This window comes from Hippoglossus stenolepis, chromosome 1, assembly GCF_022539355.2.
Source record: "Hippoglossus stenolepis isolate QCI-W04-F060 chromosome 1, HSTE1.2, whole genome shotgun sequence".
Taxonomy (NCBI): Eukaryota; Metazoa; Chordata; class Actinopteri; order Pleuronectiformes; family Pleuronectidae; genus Hippoglossus; species Hippoglossus stenolepis.
In genome coordinates, this window is record NC_061483.1 from 14,155,695 (window position 1) to 14,173,103 (window position 17,409).

The 17,409-nt window shown below is 39.9% G+C and overlaps 2 protein-coding genes across 2 annotated transcripts; both read right to left on the reverse strand.

Annotated features, from left to right (window-relative positions):
• Positions 1-652: 652 nt before the first annotated feature.
• Positions 653-14,189, reverse strand: vat1l (vesicle amine transport 1-like). The gene is made up of 9 exons (XM_035154937.2): positions 13,649-14,189; positions 13,023-13,152; positions 11,834-12,049; positions 11,263-11,405; positions 9,572-9,675; positions 8,017-8,072; positions 7,666-7,860; positions 3,250-3,333; positions 653-2,741 (listed from the first exon to the last, which is right to left on the reverse strand). The coding sequence occupies exons 1-9, from the start codon at positions 13,867-13,869 to the stop codon at positions 2,643-2,645; spliced, it is 1,248 nt and encodes a 415-aa protein (XP_035010828.1). The 5' UTR covers positions 13,870-14,189; the 3' UTR covers positions 653-2,642.
• An 828-nt stretch (positions 14,190-15,017) lies between these two features.
• On the reverse strand, positions 15,018-17,349 carry bola3 (bolA family member 3). The gene is made up of 4 exons (XM_035154980.1): positions 17,181-17,349; positions 16,966-17,095; positions 15,862-15,950; positions 15,018-15,606 (listed from the first exon to the last, which is right to left on the reverse strand). Exons 1-4 carry the CDS (start codon positions 17,250-17,252, stop codon positions 15,541-15,543), a joined length of 357 nt encoding a protein of 118 aa, XP_035010871.1. The 5' UTR covers positions 17,253-17,349; the 3' UTR covers positions 15,018-15,540.
• Between the last annotated feature and the right edge of the window lie 60 nt (positions 17,350-17,409).

Genomic DNA, 17,409 nt, shown 5'->3' on the forward strand with positions numbered 1-17,409 from the left:
TAATAAATTAAGAGATAATGTATGATTATCTCTCTGATAGACTGAGTCCCTGAGTGGAGGACGAGACAGAGAGCTACTTTACAGAGTGGTTCTGCTTTAATTAATAATGAATGATTCAGGCGCCACATAAATAAAACACAGTTTGCAGCAGTTCTGTCAACAGCACATGAACTGACTCCAGACTATTTGGAAACATCATGGCAAAGGTCAACAGTTGCATATATCAGTTATTTTAGAACAAAATCACAAATTAGATCGTGACAAAAATATTTTAATCATTATTTGAAGAATCTAAATGTTATGATGCATTGTTGGCATCCAGTGCCAAACTGATTTACAGTTTACCAATGTATACCATATTTACAATTTTATGTCATATGTACCAAAAACATTCATATCAAGAAGAAATTCTCAGGAAGTGGACGTATGATTTGATTTGATTTAGTTATTAAGTTTAAGTTAAAAGTAATTATTCCTCATTGATTTCATGAGCTCAGAACATCATCTTCATTTTTATTTCAGAAAAGGAATTATTTTCCCTGAAATAAGTTAAAAGAGAAGAGGGTCTACTTTAAAAAAATGATGAAATAAAAATGCCTTCAATCAGGGTCTAAATCTCATGTGCCAAAAAAGACAAAACACATTCACAGACGACTTTGCAGATAAATTTATTCAAGTAAACAGAGCTGCGCTCAAAGAAAGTACACAACAAAAATATTGTACGACCACAGGTAAACCATAGTTTATAAGGAAGTTTGTGCATATACTACAATCCTAAACACGCACTTTACAAGGTCGTCATACACACACACACACACACACACACACACACACACACACACACACACACACACACACACACACACACACACACACACACACACACACACAAAAGGCATCAGAACTGAAATGTGTTTTCTAGTTTCTACATATCATTGTCTGTATTTAAAATTCTAATACATTTCTAACATTATTCATGTCATGAGTTGAGTAGATCCATTAACACTGTCTCTCCACTGTTTATCACTCAGCTTCAAAGCATGCAGGGTTTAGTCCTGTTAGTTAATGTGTTCGCTTTACTGTTATTTTTAATTTCTTTAAAATGTAACGATTACAAAGCATTGACTTGTTTTACTGATTCAGATGCTATAAAATATAAAACCTACTGAGTAAGCAAAGCCGAATAAATAGTGAAAATGATATACAATGCACTTTGTTTGTACTTTGACAAATTAAAAATAAAAACAAATCAATCCCCTGATTAGATTGGTGCGAGTGTTTGGCAACCATTTGTTCCTTGTCAGCTGTTCTTCTCCTGTATTTCAGTAACAACCCACAGATTTAGAGTAGAGGGAATCTTATTTAAATAAAGTAAATACACAATGCTGTTCAAATCTAAACCACTATGCCTTTATACACCAGCTCGTAGTTAAAATAATTCATCTTGGGAGTATTATGGCACTTTTGTTAAGAGGCACAAGTAAATAACTTTGGTCAGACAAAGCAGACACATCAGTCTGACTTCATCATCATCCTCCCTAAGAAAATTAAGAATTTATAATCGTTTCACTTGTATTTTTATAGATTTTGATACAATTTACATTTGATCTCATGAAAATCAGATTTTTATGCAACACTGGTTGGTGTAGTATATTATGTATTTAAGTAAAGGTTCTGAATATATAGTTTAAGTAAGGAATCATTTCTAAGTGTATGAATCTTTTTCCACAGTCCAGTTAAAAATACCTTTTTGTTAGTTTGTTCAATATGAACTTCACATGAGGAAAGCACGTCGCGTATTAAAACACTCCTCTGTAGCTCAAAGGCACTGGTGATCCCATAATATCACAAGGTTGGCACCGAAGAAAAAAACGTCATGCAGATATCAACATACAGAATTTTCTGTCCTGCTTCACACATCACTAGAGTCACAAGAGAAAGTGATTCACTCCCTTAGTCAGAAGCATCAAAACCTTGGGGTCAAAATGATTCTCATCTTCCATCTGTCATCTATGGCGGAGTATTAGGGCGATTTAAAGAGAATAAGTTGTAATACTATGATATTACAAACTCTCAAATATGACTTTAGTCTAGTAATACTACATCTTTATTCTCAATTACGACATTATTTTGTATTATTAGAGCGTCATTCTTAAATTTAGTTTTTCTTCAGTATGACCATAATACTCCGTTGAAGTCATCTCTGAGGACAGGCGAGAATTAAATTAATGTTTTCATAACTTTAGAAATGTTTAAACATGCTAACACTTGGGAGCTTTACTAAATCTAATGTTAAATGCTAGTCAGCTGGTTTAAATGCTTCTTCAGTCCGTTGTTAATTCAAATAAATTGCAGGCAGAATAAATGAACAGTTAATGTACTGTCACTTAAAATAACAGTTAAGAATATAATACTACTATTTTGAGAATGGCACTTGCACTTGTTGCCTGGGTGACAAACGTGTTTTAATCTTCATTCAACTGACAAACAATAGTAAAACAGACAAGAGACACATAGATTTCCTCTGCATACATACGGCACATTCATGCATACAGCACATACTGTACAACACTGGTGTGTGGTCGAGTTCCTCTGTGGTGACTCTGTGCAGCCTCTCCACGTTGCAGAGGGCTTAGCTGGCTCTAATGGATGAAGGGCATGCGCTCCTTGCTGTCGTTGTCCCCCTCGGGCTCCTCTTCTTCCTCTCCTGCTTCACTGGTCTCTGTGCTGTCGCTGGCCATCTACATTAGAGATAAAAATACAATCCGACTCTCATTAAGTGTATTACCGAGCTGCACCGAGAGGAGAACAGAGGAGAACATAGATGTGAACAGACACGAGGAGCTGCAGTGTATAAAAGAATGTGCTCTTGGATAATGGGCAAATGTATAATATGGCTTCAATATGAGCATGTCTATAGGTCTAACGGCTTTTCTAGGTTTAATGTTGAGATCACCATGGAAACGAGGGCGGTAAAACAGGAGGAAATCCCACTCACTGCCTCCGTGTGACCGTGACTGGACCTGAAACTGCATCACAAATGTCAAACTGAGCTATTACCACAAATAGCACACTGCAATTCAGCCAGCTAATTAACCACGGACATTAAAATCATTCATCTCGTCTTTTTCCTAAAAATCATTTCCACCACAGATCTTCTTAAAGGACCAGTGTGTGGGATTTAGTGATATCTAGAGGTTGAAGATTTTAGATTTCAACCAACTGTCAATTTAAAATCATTGTTGTTACCAGAGGAGTGGGCGACTTCTCCACATCCAGGATGAGTTTCCCAATGTTTCCTCTGTCGTGAATTCTCTGCATGGCTTCTTTTACCTGAGGATAGAACACAATAGTTCAGTTACCGTCAACAAGCTGAATGTGCACATATCACTAACACAATCTCATTTAATAGGCTACTTACTCTTTTAACCTCTGGGGGGGGAGGCAGTATAGCCAATAGTTAAAGTGAGACGATTGTAAGACACGAAGAAGAAATTTCAACAATGGCGGAACATTTTGAGGAGAATACTAAAAGATTTGCAAAGAAACTTCAAACATCGATATGATGTTACTTCATCCAGGCACAGGAACAAACAGCTGCTTTGACTCTTTTTTTAAAGAGTCATGGCATGTTTGTTGTTTTCAAAGACTGTGGTGCCCTCTAGTGAATTAATTGCTTGACAACTATGTCAACGTAAAGGACGCATGGAAGAATGTGGGCAGCGACGGCGAAATATTTATGTATCTCTTTTCATAACATAAATGAGTCTTGTGTAAAAAAAAAAAAGAAGACAGAATTAGGATTCCTCACAATTCAATTGAAAATCAACTTTCAACAATAAAAGCTCTCAAAGAGGGGGTCTGCTGTAAAAAAAGAAAAAACAGTGAAATGTTTCCACACAAAAGAGACGTCTGCAACCATTTCCTGGTTATTACAGACGCAGGATCCCTTTTCTCAGAACAGCTATAATCTTAACTCCCTCAGTGTGAGACTTTAATGGCCTTAATGTTGACTAAACGATGCTGACTCATCCTGCTGGGCCACGGTTGACATCACGCGGAGCACCCCACTGCCTGCAATGATCCCAGACAGTCTATATTAAGCAGACAAGTACAAGACACTGCTTTATTTTAACTGTGACTGCAGGAACAATAAAGGTTGCATTTTGCATGGGAGACCCAATTAACCAGCTTTAGACTGGTTGGATAGAATGGGATCGAATAACAAATAAAATGACGTGGATAATAAATGTCTCAGATTCCTGGAGGACACAATACATCCGAGTTAAACCCTGCAATAACAAATGATTTTAATATTCATAATAAAACATAATAAAGCTCTGCAGACAAATTGTCCTTCTGGAGTTTGTTTAATTTAGGAGGATGATGAATGAATTAAACATCTTTATAATAATTGTAGTGAGGATTGAATAATAACATGCAGCGTAAGATATAAATCTCTGCCCACTAGAAGCACTTCTTATCACTGTGATGGGCTCATCATCATTTTCTCAACGCCCATCTCACAGAGTAATTACCAGAACAACTTTTTACAGTGATATTACATTGTCTATTTGTCAGAAAAACATACATTTTGAATATCCCCAATGGAAGATTACATTAAATTAGGCAGTAATTATGTTTCTTTCAGAATTAAGAGGCTGAATATAAAGATGCATTTCCTCCGGAAATTGAGCTAAAATACTCCGGATACGAGCGCTGCCGTCTTGCACATTTGGAGTCAGAGTCTGTGAAGTAGCGTTCGGGGGATGGAGCCGCGTAGCGAGGTTCCGATATTACACCCATTCGACCAAACGTGAGTCAGTCTCAGTTGTCAATCATGGCCTTTCAATTTGTTTTTATAGCATCAAATAAATTCTTCAAACCAATATTGGAAATACGAGATGAAACACCAGTGTGATGAGAGCTACCTGAAATTAAACCGTCTTTGAGAAAAGTTTATTTGATATGTACATGGAGGACGCAGGACTTATGAACTATACTGCAGCCAGCCACCAGATGGCGATCAAGATGCTTTGGCTTCTCTTTTGCATCATGTCTTCTAACAAAACTAGCAATGACTGACCCATCAATTCTGTTATATTGATATGGGACAGTCGTGCCTGACATTTAATACAACAGAGATCTACAGACAGGGCTTTTAATCACTCCCCACTCAAAGTGAAGGCCAGGCTTCTGTCATCAGGGAGTCTGCCCCGCAGTACGTTTTATATGAGCTGACATTTTGTTCAGATCCAACATACCTTCCCGTCCCTGTGCTTCTACGCATAAAGTTTGTCGAAGGACTCAACTAAACTACTCTGGTCGATTGGTCTAAACTATAACAAAAATGAAAGATCGGTGAAACTCATTAAAGCTTCTCTGACTCATTGTGTACAGAAAAATTCACACATTATTAAAGTTTACTCAGGAGGCCATATCTTGCGTTCTCATTACAATCCACACAGACACAAAACTGAGCTGACTGCCTCTTTGTCTACAAGCCATTGTGTCACAAGCATTCATTTGTTAAATGAAATAATGGAGATCAAGCCAAGAGCAAAATTAGGTCAGAAACTTGTCCAGCGTGCAGCTGCGAGGGAACACGTTTGCAGAAGGAGAGAAGGGATGTATAAGTTCCACTTGCTTTTAGATCACTGAGAAATACTATTTATAAGTCCACTTTTATTTTGTAGTATCCTTAGTAGTATCGTACACCTTGGAAACCAAAGTAAAAGACAAAAGAATCATTTCCTCACTGAAACTGCTGGTGGTCAGAAAACCTCTGACTCTGCTCCAGTCACACACACTCTCCAACTTTTCAATCCAAAAGAAAAAAAGGTTGCCATGGTCAACGTGTAAACTAACACCGTCTGAATTATCCTCCCAGGCATGTACACAAATGAGGCAGGCTGTGCCTCCGACACTACATCCCACGCCATCCTCCCATCTAATGAGATTCTTCATGGGCAATGGTTCCAGTGAATGGCCAGTGCAATCTGCCAAAGTTTAATGACGAGAATACGGGGGACGTTTCCCATGAGAATTGAAGACAGGAATTATTTCATCAACATATTCTCTCTGTGACTGTAGAGAGAAAGTTCGGTGGGACTTCCAATCAGCTTCCTGTGGGGTTTCACCTGCTCTGTCTCTGCTCTTATCTGAATGTTTGGAGCATTTGGTGGGGGTGGAAAAAATTCCAAACATTCTACTCCCAAAGACAGATTATGTTTTTTTATATCTCTGCTGGAAACAGTGATCAAAAATATGTACATGTGGTTTTATGTGTGTATTCAAGGGTTTTAAAAACACCTTCATTTTTCAAGTTGCTCCTAAAATGTACATAGTCCAATGTTTTTAGTGTGTTCTGACATTAAAGCACAGAACAAATAAATAATACAGGTTTAAAAACAAGGAATCTTTGAATCTTAAATCCTAAATTGAATCAAAAAAATGTTGATTCATCCAGCAGCTGAACACACTTGCCCTTCTTTTGTAGCAAATCAGCTCCATGGGGTTTAAGTCTGGTTTAAGACTGTGCTGCTCTTCCATCATGTGACGGCACCATCGGGTTCTTTTCTTTTAATGTTGTGGGTCATTATTTTACTGGAGGATAAACCCCTGACCCACCAATGTAAAATGGGGGTGTTCTAAATCTTTTGACCAGTTCTGTATATGTATACTGTGTGTGTACATATATAGCTACTGGAAGCAGCTTTTACCAATCTGATTCTACAGTAGTGGCTTATAGTTGGATCAACCTTCAGCAACTACACAGTATGACTCCATTTTTTGTTTTGGGTGCAAAGTGATTTAAAGGCGCTGCTATGTCCGATTTACATCAGGTCACCAAACATCATAAATGATAAAGATGTAGCCTCCAAGAGCAACAAACTTATCAACAGCACTGAATCTGTACACAGTCACACAGTGTCAGGGAAAAAAGTTCTAATGAGGCAAATAAGTGACAACACGTGTGTAGGAAGAAATGTTTTTCTGGATACGTTGATTGTTTCTGTGTTTCAATTTGTGTACTTCCATACTCTCACTTTTGAGTGCACAAGTCTGTTCACACTAACCAGTGTGGAGCGTTCAAGTTAACTTTAAAACGATGGGGACTTCTGATCGTAAAATTTGAGGTTGGTCTCAAAATTTTGTCGTTGCTGTGGACTGACATTATCGGAAATTCTGGGGGGGCCTATTTCAGCTCGGGGGCCCCAGAAAATGGCCTGTTTTTCCTACCCTGACTACGATGTTACAGCACTGGGTCACCACAAGCACTGAACATCTTCAATACGCTCTGGATTATCTATAAGCAACCTATGGAAAAATATCATGAGGAACACCAGGACTCACCAGGTGAGGAATAACAACAGGGAGAGAATTTGTGGAAATGTAGAGCAAAGTGATTGACATGGCCTGTCGGGATTTGTGTGGGTGTGAAATAATTGTGGAACAGGAAGATGCAACCTACCCACCATCTGTGGAAAAATGTTCAAGAACAGCAGGGAGGAACAAAAGATGGTGAGCAAGCCAAGATGTTTGCATAAAATCTTCTCTTACATCTTACCTTGCCTCCCTGTTTGCCTTAACACACATGTAACTAGATTGTTTTTTTTAAATCTCATCATCATTAAATTCACTGTCTCCCCCCCAGGCTCTTACCTCCTCCAGTGCCCACAGGGAGTCCACGACTGGCTTGATCTTCTTCTGCTCGTAAAGACGCAGGAGTTTGTCCATCACTGATCTGACGAGGCCACATCTGCCTTGTTTGAAGAGGAGGTTGAGGAGCGAGAATCCAGCAATGACTTTGTTCTCCTCGTACAGTTTAATGGGGTTCACCTTCTCCACCTGCCACCACTACAGGAAAAGAAACAGGGACACGTTCATCCTGTGTGTGTGTGTGTGTGTGTGTGTGTGTGTGTGTGTGTGTGTGTGTTTGTGTGTGTCATTTGCCGTGAAATGTTTGCTACTATTTCCTTCAAATGTTGCAGACAGACTGCATCTCTGACTCACCGATTTTGCAAAGCTGAAGAAACTCTTTGTTTCCCCGGTGACCATGTTTGACGCGCCTGAAAAAACAGAAATAAAAGGGTTCGATGAATACCGTGCGAGGGGTTGGACAGAAGGGACTGGTCAATAATAGGCAGCAGAGAAGCGTGAAGGGTGAGGGGCACGGGGGGAGAAGTGGCTGGCACCTTTAGACCTTTTAGATGTGTGCGAGCATGCCTTCGCACATATTCAGGATATAACTAGAGAATTAATCTCCCTCTAATTCTGTTACTGGATTCACGAGGCTTGACGGGACCTGAAGTAATGAACAGATATCAGAGCAGAGTAGTGGCAGTGACAAACATAAATATATTTAATTTTCAGGCTGTGGGAGGATGTTTTATTCTAGTGAGTCTCACTATCTCAGGTTGCCATGACTGAATGCAAGACTCGCCTTTAAAAGGTTCCGTGTGTAAGATTTAGGTGAAAGGGATCTATTGGCAGGAATTGAATACAAAATAATCCTAGTGATGTTTTCACCAGTGTGTTTTATCTAAATTGTACAAATTGTTGTTTTCTTTACCCTAGAATGGGCCCTTTATATTTACATTTGGAGCGGGTCCTCTCTACGGAGGCCACCATGTTTTTTACAGTAGCCCAGACTGGACAAACTAAACACCTTTTGAGTTTTTATGACAACTGAAGGTTACCACAGGTTATTTTTCATGGAAGTGGAGGGTGAGGTGAGGGGTATTCGGCTGCAACGTGCAACTCCACAACTAGATGTCACTAAATTCTACACACTGAACCTTTAAAGGAATAGTGTGACATTAGCTGAGCAAAAAGACAGTGAACAGGAGGAACAGCATGCCTGGTTCTTTCCAGTGGGAGCAAACCTCTAAAATCAATTAGCACATTGTACATTGTACATTGTAAAAACAAAGCTTGAAAACATAATTTTTCTGTAATATGTCTTGGCTAAAGCAATTATACTAATCTATGATATCTGTCTGTTGGGTCAGACTTGAGAATAATTGCAGATCCATCCATTATCTGTACAGCTTATCATTTCAGGGTCGCACATGGGGAGCTGCAGCCAATCCCAGCTGACAGTGGGCGAGAGGCGGGGCACACCGTGGACAAACAACCATTCACACTCACATTCACACCTGTGGCCACTTTAACCTAACCCCAATCTGCATGTCTTTGGACTATGGAAGTAAGTCAGAGTACCCAGAGAAAACCCACTCAGGCACGAGGAGAACATACAAACTCCACACAGTTGCCTATGTTGCCTCTTGCTCTGAGGCAACGGTGCTGACCGCTGAACCACCATGCCACTCCCAATAACTGCAGAGATACAGTATATAAGTGCTGTCGATCTTCTCATGCAGCACAACACAAAAGTGTTGACTCAAAGTTTTGACGTATTCATTTAAGTGGTAATATTAACTTCAAAGTTAAAGCATGTCAAGTTAACTTTGACTAATACACTGTAAATTTTGTTATATCCACTTTGAAAGTACTTAAAGAAAACACACGAACACACAGTGAAAACATTGAGAAGTACTGTTCCCACCATAGAGGATGTATGTTCCCAGTGGCTTCAGCAGACTCAGGCCTTTCCCTGTGTTCTCTCCACATAGACAGTCCAACAAGATGTCGACTCCCTCCGGTGAAATTCTGCAACATCGAGAACGAAGTAGAGGTGAAGTCAACTGAAAAAGGGGATTCATATAAACTTATATAGACGTAAAAGTACAGTCCGAACAGTAAAGCTGCAACGAATGACTATTTTCAGTATAGATTGATCCTGTTTTAGGTTTTAAATTGTTGGATTGACAAAACAAGCAATTTGAAGGCATCATCTTGGGAATAAGGAAATAATTGGGATCACTGTTTTTCACTATTGACATTTATTGAGAATCAATAATGAAAATTAGACATTTCCCGAAAATATTTGCAGCTAAATTTCCTGTTTATCCTCTTATCAGTTCATCAGCAAACCGTTTCAGCTCTAATAAATGTGTTGTGAAGAGTCCATCAACCAAGACAAAATGTACTTAAAAGTAAGATAAGACAAGAATCAACGACACATTTGCTCCTTTATGACTGTGAGCACCAAAAGTGGAAACACATTCAGCCCATATATTCAGCCTATGAGTCAGGATTAGTCTAATTATGGATTCATGGGATATGATCATTGATTCCTCTGAGATAAAGTTGCAGCTTGCAACCTACATGTCTCTTTTGACTCTGCCCACACTTCTCTTATAAAGAGATTATTGATGCTTTGCAGTGCCCACATCACTCCTCATGACTAAAACCTTTTACATCATGTAAGAAAAAGTTCATCTTCTTATCAATCAGTGAAAAAAAAAAAAAAAAAGCATTTGGCATGACCAGACTCACTGAAGGTAGAGATATGGAAGAATGAAAAGCATGTTGTTATCACGGGCACCTCTAAGTCCTCACTCTCTCCCTTGTGGCCCTGGACACCTGCTTGGCTAAACTGCTTGGTGGTCTTGTGATTCCCATGGTTTTTGCCTTTTGTAAAAAGATTAATTTAATTGTACTTTGCTCGTGATCCCGAGAAGAATGTGCGAGCCAGAGAGATGAAAGAAACATTAATCCACTACCACTGTGGACATGCGAGTAGAGAGCATGAAACAATCGGTGTTAATGAAGCAACATATGAATCTCTCCATGTTATCATCAGATAAATATAGCCATACAGCGGGCTTCGTGGACGGTTGTCAATCAAAGCAACCGTATAGCAACAAATGATGGTAAACCTCTTTAAAGCGGAAGACAGGAAAGCTCTACGACATCTTTACCAACAGACTCTACAGTGTAGATACAGTAAACCTGTAGCCATTCAAATTTCAGGCAGCGTTTTTGCTCTGTAGCGTAAAGTGGCTAACGGCTGTGTTGTGGATGACACGTGCGGGGTGTCACTGCTTGGTCCAAATTGCCTCGGTTGCTCCACGCTGCCAGTGCAGACCTCTGCCCTACAGATTCCGCTGCTGCCTCAGATGAACTGTCGTGGGAACCAAGGCCACACAAGACCCAGATAAGGGAAACGAGTAGCGTCTGCACTCAGCGAGGTCCACGTTATCACATTAGCTGACATGTGCCCCGTGTGACTACGCCTTCAAATTCAGTCCAACTCTAACCATTTGCCAATTGAATGTTTACAAAATGCATCTGATGAACTGAATCGTTACAAACTCAAATCGAGGACGACACAGACAAACCTGCCGCGCTTACTTTTTGACCTCCTGCACATAATCAGCGTTTCTGTCGAACAGGTGAGTCACGGAGTCTCGGATGGCTGCATGTTTGAAACATGAGGCGATCCCGAACACGGTGACATTGGGAACGGTGGAGCACAGCTGAGCCACAGCTTGACCCTGGAAATAATAAAAGAGTTGCAACAATTCATCTGCGGGAACACGGAGTGCAGCTCTGAACGTACGTACAATCCCAGACAGACAACACAACACACATCACATCATAAACACATTCTTAAAGATAATGTTATTGTACTGATCATTACTGTTTGTGTAATACTAATGATTACTTGGTTAGCTAGAATTATAACTCAAGTCTTTGGATTTAAAAAGTCATTTCAAAACATAAATCAAGGATGTTCAAGAAGTGAAGACAGAAATAATTGGAAGTTGATGTTTTCATTCTGCACTGTAACATTAACAGCAGGGAGCAAACAGCTGGCTCCATTTGCAGCTAGGAAGCAGTCAGTTATAATGAGAGTTGGATGAAACGGCTGAACTCTCTTTGTGGCTGCATGCGCGACATCAGTCATCAGAGGCGGACTTACTACACCACCTCCTGCTGAGTGCACCAGCACCGACATCCCCTCCCGCAGATTGGCGACCTCAAAGAGCATCATATAGGCGGCCACGAAGTTCAGGGCGAACGCTGCCGCCTCAGCAAAACTCATGTTGTCTGGCATCTTGTAGACAAAGTCCACCGGTGTGCACACCACCTCTGCCCAGGCGTTGTAGTTCACGAACGCCATGACCCTGTCGCCGATCTGAAAGAAACATGTCGGGATGAAGCTGGATCATGTGACACGAGGGAGGTTGCGTTTACGTATGCGAATTGAATTTATTTGTTTGTTAGATGGATAACGCAAATCTACCCAACCGATTTCCATGATATTTTGTCTTGGGGTGGGGCACAACCCATTCAATTTTGGTGCAGATCTGGATCAGGCCCAGATCAAGGGGATTTTTTTCTTTTTATTTAACATTGTGAGATTGGTTTTGCACCATTTTTTTTGATTCCTCAAATAATAATTCATGGATCTTGATTTTCAAAAATCTTGACACATTTAGTGGACTAATATGTGTGAAATTTGGTGCAGATCCAATTAAAAATCCAGATCTACTGATTAAAAATGAGGTTTCATGAGGGGAGGGTTGGGTTGGGTGTTGGCAGAGAGATGTGCACTCTATTGAGCTCCACTCTAGTTTGTACCAGGGGCGGATCCAGTGGCAGGGCCAGGAGGACACTGGGTAATGAGTGGCCCTAAAAGTGCCCCTGTCCTGTCAGTAGTCTTTGTTTTTGTTTATGAAATAGTCAACTACTGACAATACTGACTATAAATTTTCTAAGCTTTTTTCAAAGTACACAATGTGCATGAACAAGGAATCCTTTTCCAAACATATTCAGTGATGTGTGGCTTTGCACAAAGCTATAGAGCTAACAGTAAAGGAGTGACTTAAATGTGCACCTTACTAAATCAGGAACTGTGCACGGATGTTGGACATGACATTGGCCCCTCTCTGTAAATTGTGGCCCCTTTGTGACCCTCGGTTTCAAAAACTCCTTGATCCACCACTGGTTTGTAAAGTACATTATGGATTAACTCTGATGTATTTCTCATCAATATACTCTCAGCATGTTTATAAGTCTATTATTTTCTGGATGCAGGTTTCTATTGTTCAGAAAATGGAAACATTTCCGCATCGATCACGTCATTAACAACCTGTAACTTCACCAACCTCAAATCCCTTTGTGTTCTCACCCACCGACTCCACGATTCCAGAGCATTCGAACCCAGGGACCAGGGGAGGTTTTGGGGGATTATCTATTGTCCCCTGACGAACGACCAGATCCAGGAAATTCAAGCCACTGCAACAAAAAAAAAAAATCAATACAAACCCTACAAATAAATAAATCATGCATCTGAACTGACTCTGACCTCAGCTGTTAAATCAATAATAAAAACATGAATCTAAAAGACATCCCATGGATTATTATTACTTTAATGATTATAAGCACGGAGTCACTGGCTCCAATAAGAAATACTCACTTACTACTTAATTTACATAAACTGTGACTATTTAGCAAAGGATCAGCTTATTCAATAATTACAGCATTTAGAAAAAGGGACACTGCAATACAAAGAAAACGACTGGGTGTTCTTGAAAGCCAGCTTTGCTTGGTATGATGGGCTCCAGCAGCCAACCTGCTGTACCAGAGGAAAATACCTGTGGCTTCATGGCTGCAAAATCCCTCTGAAACACAATGCAGCGTATCGATCGTTTATCCTGGTGATGAATCCTGAAATAATGAGGTGTCACAGCCCATCTCGTATTTATTGAATGACAGGTATCGTGATATTCACCATGCTTTGACGCGGATCTTCACTTCCCCCTCCTGAGGCTCGGGCATCGGCTTCCTGCTCACCCTGAGTTTGTTAAGCCCTCCGAACCCCGCCAGGACCACCGCTCGCATCTCTTTGGCGTCGCCGCACGGACCCGCCACGTTCTCCGCGTCTCTCCCCTGCACGTGTCTGTCGATCATGAACTCGGTTTCCTCCGTCATGTCTACTCCTTCTTTAGCCATATCGCAGACCAGCGGCTCTCCGCTCCTCTCCGCTCCTCCTCGGGGTTTACGGGGACGAGGTCGGTGCGCAGCCTGTGCGCAAACATGCGCATCCACAACCCTCACCGCCTGCGCATTTATTCCATCATGTCACATTAACGGTCCTGAATAATATTTTTCTTATTTTAAGTCACGGAAATAAAGATCAATTCAGTTAAACATCACCATTTCATTGATCTGGAATTTAATTCATCCCTATGTATTGTCTTTGCAGCAGGTTGAAGTTTGAAGTGCGCCACCTGCTGGTGATGAGTTTTGGAACTTTATCTATATTCAATCCAGAAAATACAACTCACTCAATGATTCCAGGATTTTCTCCAATACCGAATATAAGTACAACTTTGAGGTACTCTTAGTATTAACTTGAGATTTCCCATTCATCCCACTTTATAGGCTGCTTCTACACCACAGAGGGAAATACATTTATTTCACTCTGACTTCAATTAGTTACTATTGTGTTATGTGTTTATATTAAACAAATTATCTAGAAGTATATAAAAGTAGAGCTGAATTAATTAGCTGATTAATCTCTAATCAGACATTTGATCGTTCCAGCTTCTTAAATAGAGAAACTTCCTGTTAACACTTCTAATTATTTTGACACTTTTGCTTGGACACAGCTTTGTGAAGGCGTGACTATAGGTTCTGGGTAATTGGACTATTTTCTGTTTTATTTTACAAACAAACCAATCTATTAATAATAACTACACTGATTGATCCTTGATGAAAACAATTATCCTTTACAGAAATTTAGAAATTAATGACAATGAGCTCCACTTCAATCAAATACAGTAAAGTGCTCTTGCATATTGTACGTTAATAATGAATCTAGATTAGAGTATAACAGTAAAGCGGACCACTAAGTTTTAAATTCATTTTCCCTAAACGAATATACTTAAATGTTTTACGTAGGCAACATGACTTTTATATCAGTGTAATGGTAATTAAGTGAATTCAAGCTTCTCATACTTTTACTCCTACATAGAAAGATTAATTTGACTACAAGTGGTAACTGATTCACATATTATATGATTCCTTTTCTTTGCAAACTTGATTGAAAACAGTTTTTCTTATCGCTAAGGCATCAAGAGTCAATCAAGTAAAAAGTATGCAGGGGAAGAGCAGCTGCTTTTTTAATTCATTTCCTATTATCATTGCATAGGTAGAATAAATACAAGGTCTATGTACAAGCCAATGGATTGTAACCAATTTTTAAAAATCAATCATATTTCATGGGACTGTAACATATATATTGTAATCACATTGTGAATGTTTTTGCAAAGTAAAGCTCCACAAACTGAAGTTTCCCTCAGTTTTAAACAAGGGTCTGTAGTAATTATCTGATAATAAGATGGTTATATTTACTATTTACTGAACTGTGTTTCATTTTACCAGCATCATTTCAACCCTGAGAAGACCAACATGACTTGACTTTGTACTGGCATTTAACCAAGTCGTTTTGTGCGTATGACAGCCTTCACTGGTTTTATACATATATATAATCTCAGAGGAACAGATATCTCACTAGTTAAAAAATATCCTGGAATTCATTTACTACACAATATCCTCTTTAAAGCTGTACATTCATGAACAAAAGGAGAAAGGTGAGAGTCTGCAGTGGAAGGACTTGCTCTAATGTTTTGGGACATCAGTGAATATTCGCAGTCCATGCATTCCTTGAATCTCTTCCTTTAGTGCCTGTGGAAGACGACACAAAACAGCTAATGAAGAAAACTCAACGTGAACAAACATTTTTGTTGTTGTTAGTAAACACGTCCACCTAAGTTAAGGGGATCATCATAAAAATATCAAAGGCACGGTTGACGTAAAGTTACAGTAAAATCAGCAATGTAAACAAACCAAATTTCTGCTAAAATTAGAAGTGCACGATACAACAGTTAGGACAATATATTACTTCACACTGCCACCTACATTGTCGTTATTAGGATTTACCTGATTGACTAACTGGTGTTGCTGCACCGTCCTTTTCCCCTTGAATTCACTGGACTCTATATGGATCTCATACATGGCCCCACAACCACCTAAACAGCACAGGATCACACAAACAACACTCTTATTAAGTATTTGATTCATTATGGATAATAATTATTAAGTGTTTTTACTATGTCATACATATAAAATGAATCAGTCGAAAGATGAATATTAATATTTCAAGAGCTGTCTTGGGATGTGACCCACTGACATGAAACAATATATTGCTATCCTAAACAAACAGGACACACCTCTTTTACGAGTTGTTAGCGCTTCTTTTACATTTTATATGAATATTAATGTTATAAATCGTATTTTTTTATAGCTTCATGTGACCTACTGACTCCAAAACAAGGACAAACCTTTTTTTGTAGATTTTAGTGCTTTGGAAATGTTTCCAGGGGACTCGAAAAAGTGATGAACCCGGCTGTAGTTCAATTCTCTGTGAGGTTCAAGCATTGAACTACAGCCAGGTTCATCAATATTTTGTCTCACTTGGAAACATTTCCGGTGCGCTTTTTGCAATTTGCAGCGAGTTTCTGTATTTGCATGTGTCGTCAAATTGATAAAGATGTTTTCTGAGTTTGTTTGTGTTGTGAATATTTGCAGCGAGTTTCTGTATATGCATGTGTTGTGACTTTTTGCAGAGTATGTGTCGTCAAATTGATGAAGTTGTTTTCTTAATTTGTACGTGTTTTTTCTGTTTGCATGTGTTTTCTTAATTTGCAGGGCATGGAGCTCTCGGCCACCGTACAAAACAAAATCTCACCTCAGCCAGGGAGAGTGTGGATTACCAAAACAATTTAACTTATCTACTAATATATTGGGTTTTCTAGCTTGTAACTTTATTTGTAGACTCTTTTGTCCCTCTCAGGATCCTGTAGGAATGATCACCCAGTGTTTGCAGTGATCTGATTGGTCAGTAGTTGGGGCTGTTGACAGGTGACGTTAACTTGAACCTGAACTTTCTTCATGTCTCTGAAAACCCGGGATGAACCTGAAGTTACCTCGCTAACCTGCAGCTCGGTCCTCTGGTCACAGTGGAGATGTCTGTGTTTCTTTTACCTGAAATATCCACGACTCTGAGGGACGACGCTGAGGGAAACTTCTCCTTCAGGACGTTGGCGATGCGGACCTCTCCGTCTGTCTCCGCCTGTGAGGACACATGTCTCCGCACGGGGCCGAGCACAACAACCTGAGGAGGCAAAAGACGAGCAGCGGTCAGTGATCGACTTCCCTCCACAGGTCAACCGACCGACCGACAGAGAAGTGTTGTTTACCCGGTTAGTCGACAGCAGAGCCCGCAGAGCGGAGGTCATGGTGCCGGTCAGGCCCCGTTTGCACGACAACATGATGGAGCTGTGGAGTTTGTTTATGAGACGTTCACATCCACACTGGTGATCTCAACAAGTCATGTCCCCAGCACTGCTGCGGCTCACAAATATGACGTCACACATCCGGGTACCTGATGGTGCTCTTTCTCACAAACAATAAATATATATAAAAAAA

Bases quoted from the DNA above. Each gene is read 5' to 3' on its own strand.
- vat1l (XM_035154937.2), bottom strand. From the start codon at position 13,869: ATGGCTAAAGAAGGAGTAGACATGACGGAGGAAACCGAGTTCATGATC. The intron at 8,073-9,571 runs GTGGGAACAGTA...CTGTTTTTTCAG, and splicing joins GGGAACATACATCCTCTATG to GCGCGTCAAACATGGTCACC. The intron at 7,861-8,016 runs GTGAGTCAGAGA...CTTTTCCTGTAG, and splicing joins TCTTCAGCTTTGCAAAATCG to TGGTGGCAGGTGGAGAAGGT.
- bola3 (XM_035154980.1), bottom strand. From the start codon at position 17,252: ATGTTGTCGTGCAAACGGGGCCTGACCGGCACCATGACCTCCGCTCTG. The intron at 17,096-17,180 runs GTAAACAACACT...TTGCCTCCTCAG, and splicing joins CTCTGCTGTCGACTAACCGG to GTTGTTGTGCTCGGCCCCGT. The intron at 15,607-15,861 runs GTAAATCCTAAT...CGTCTTCCACAG, and splicing joins AACACCAGTTAGTCAATCAG to GCACTAAAGGAAGAGATTCA.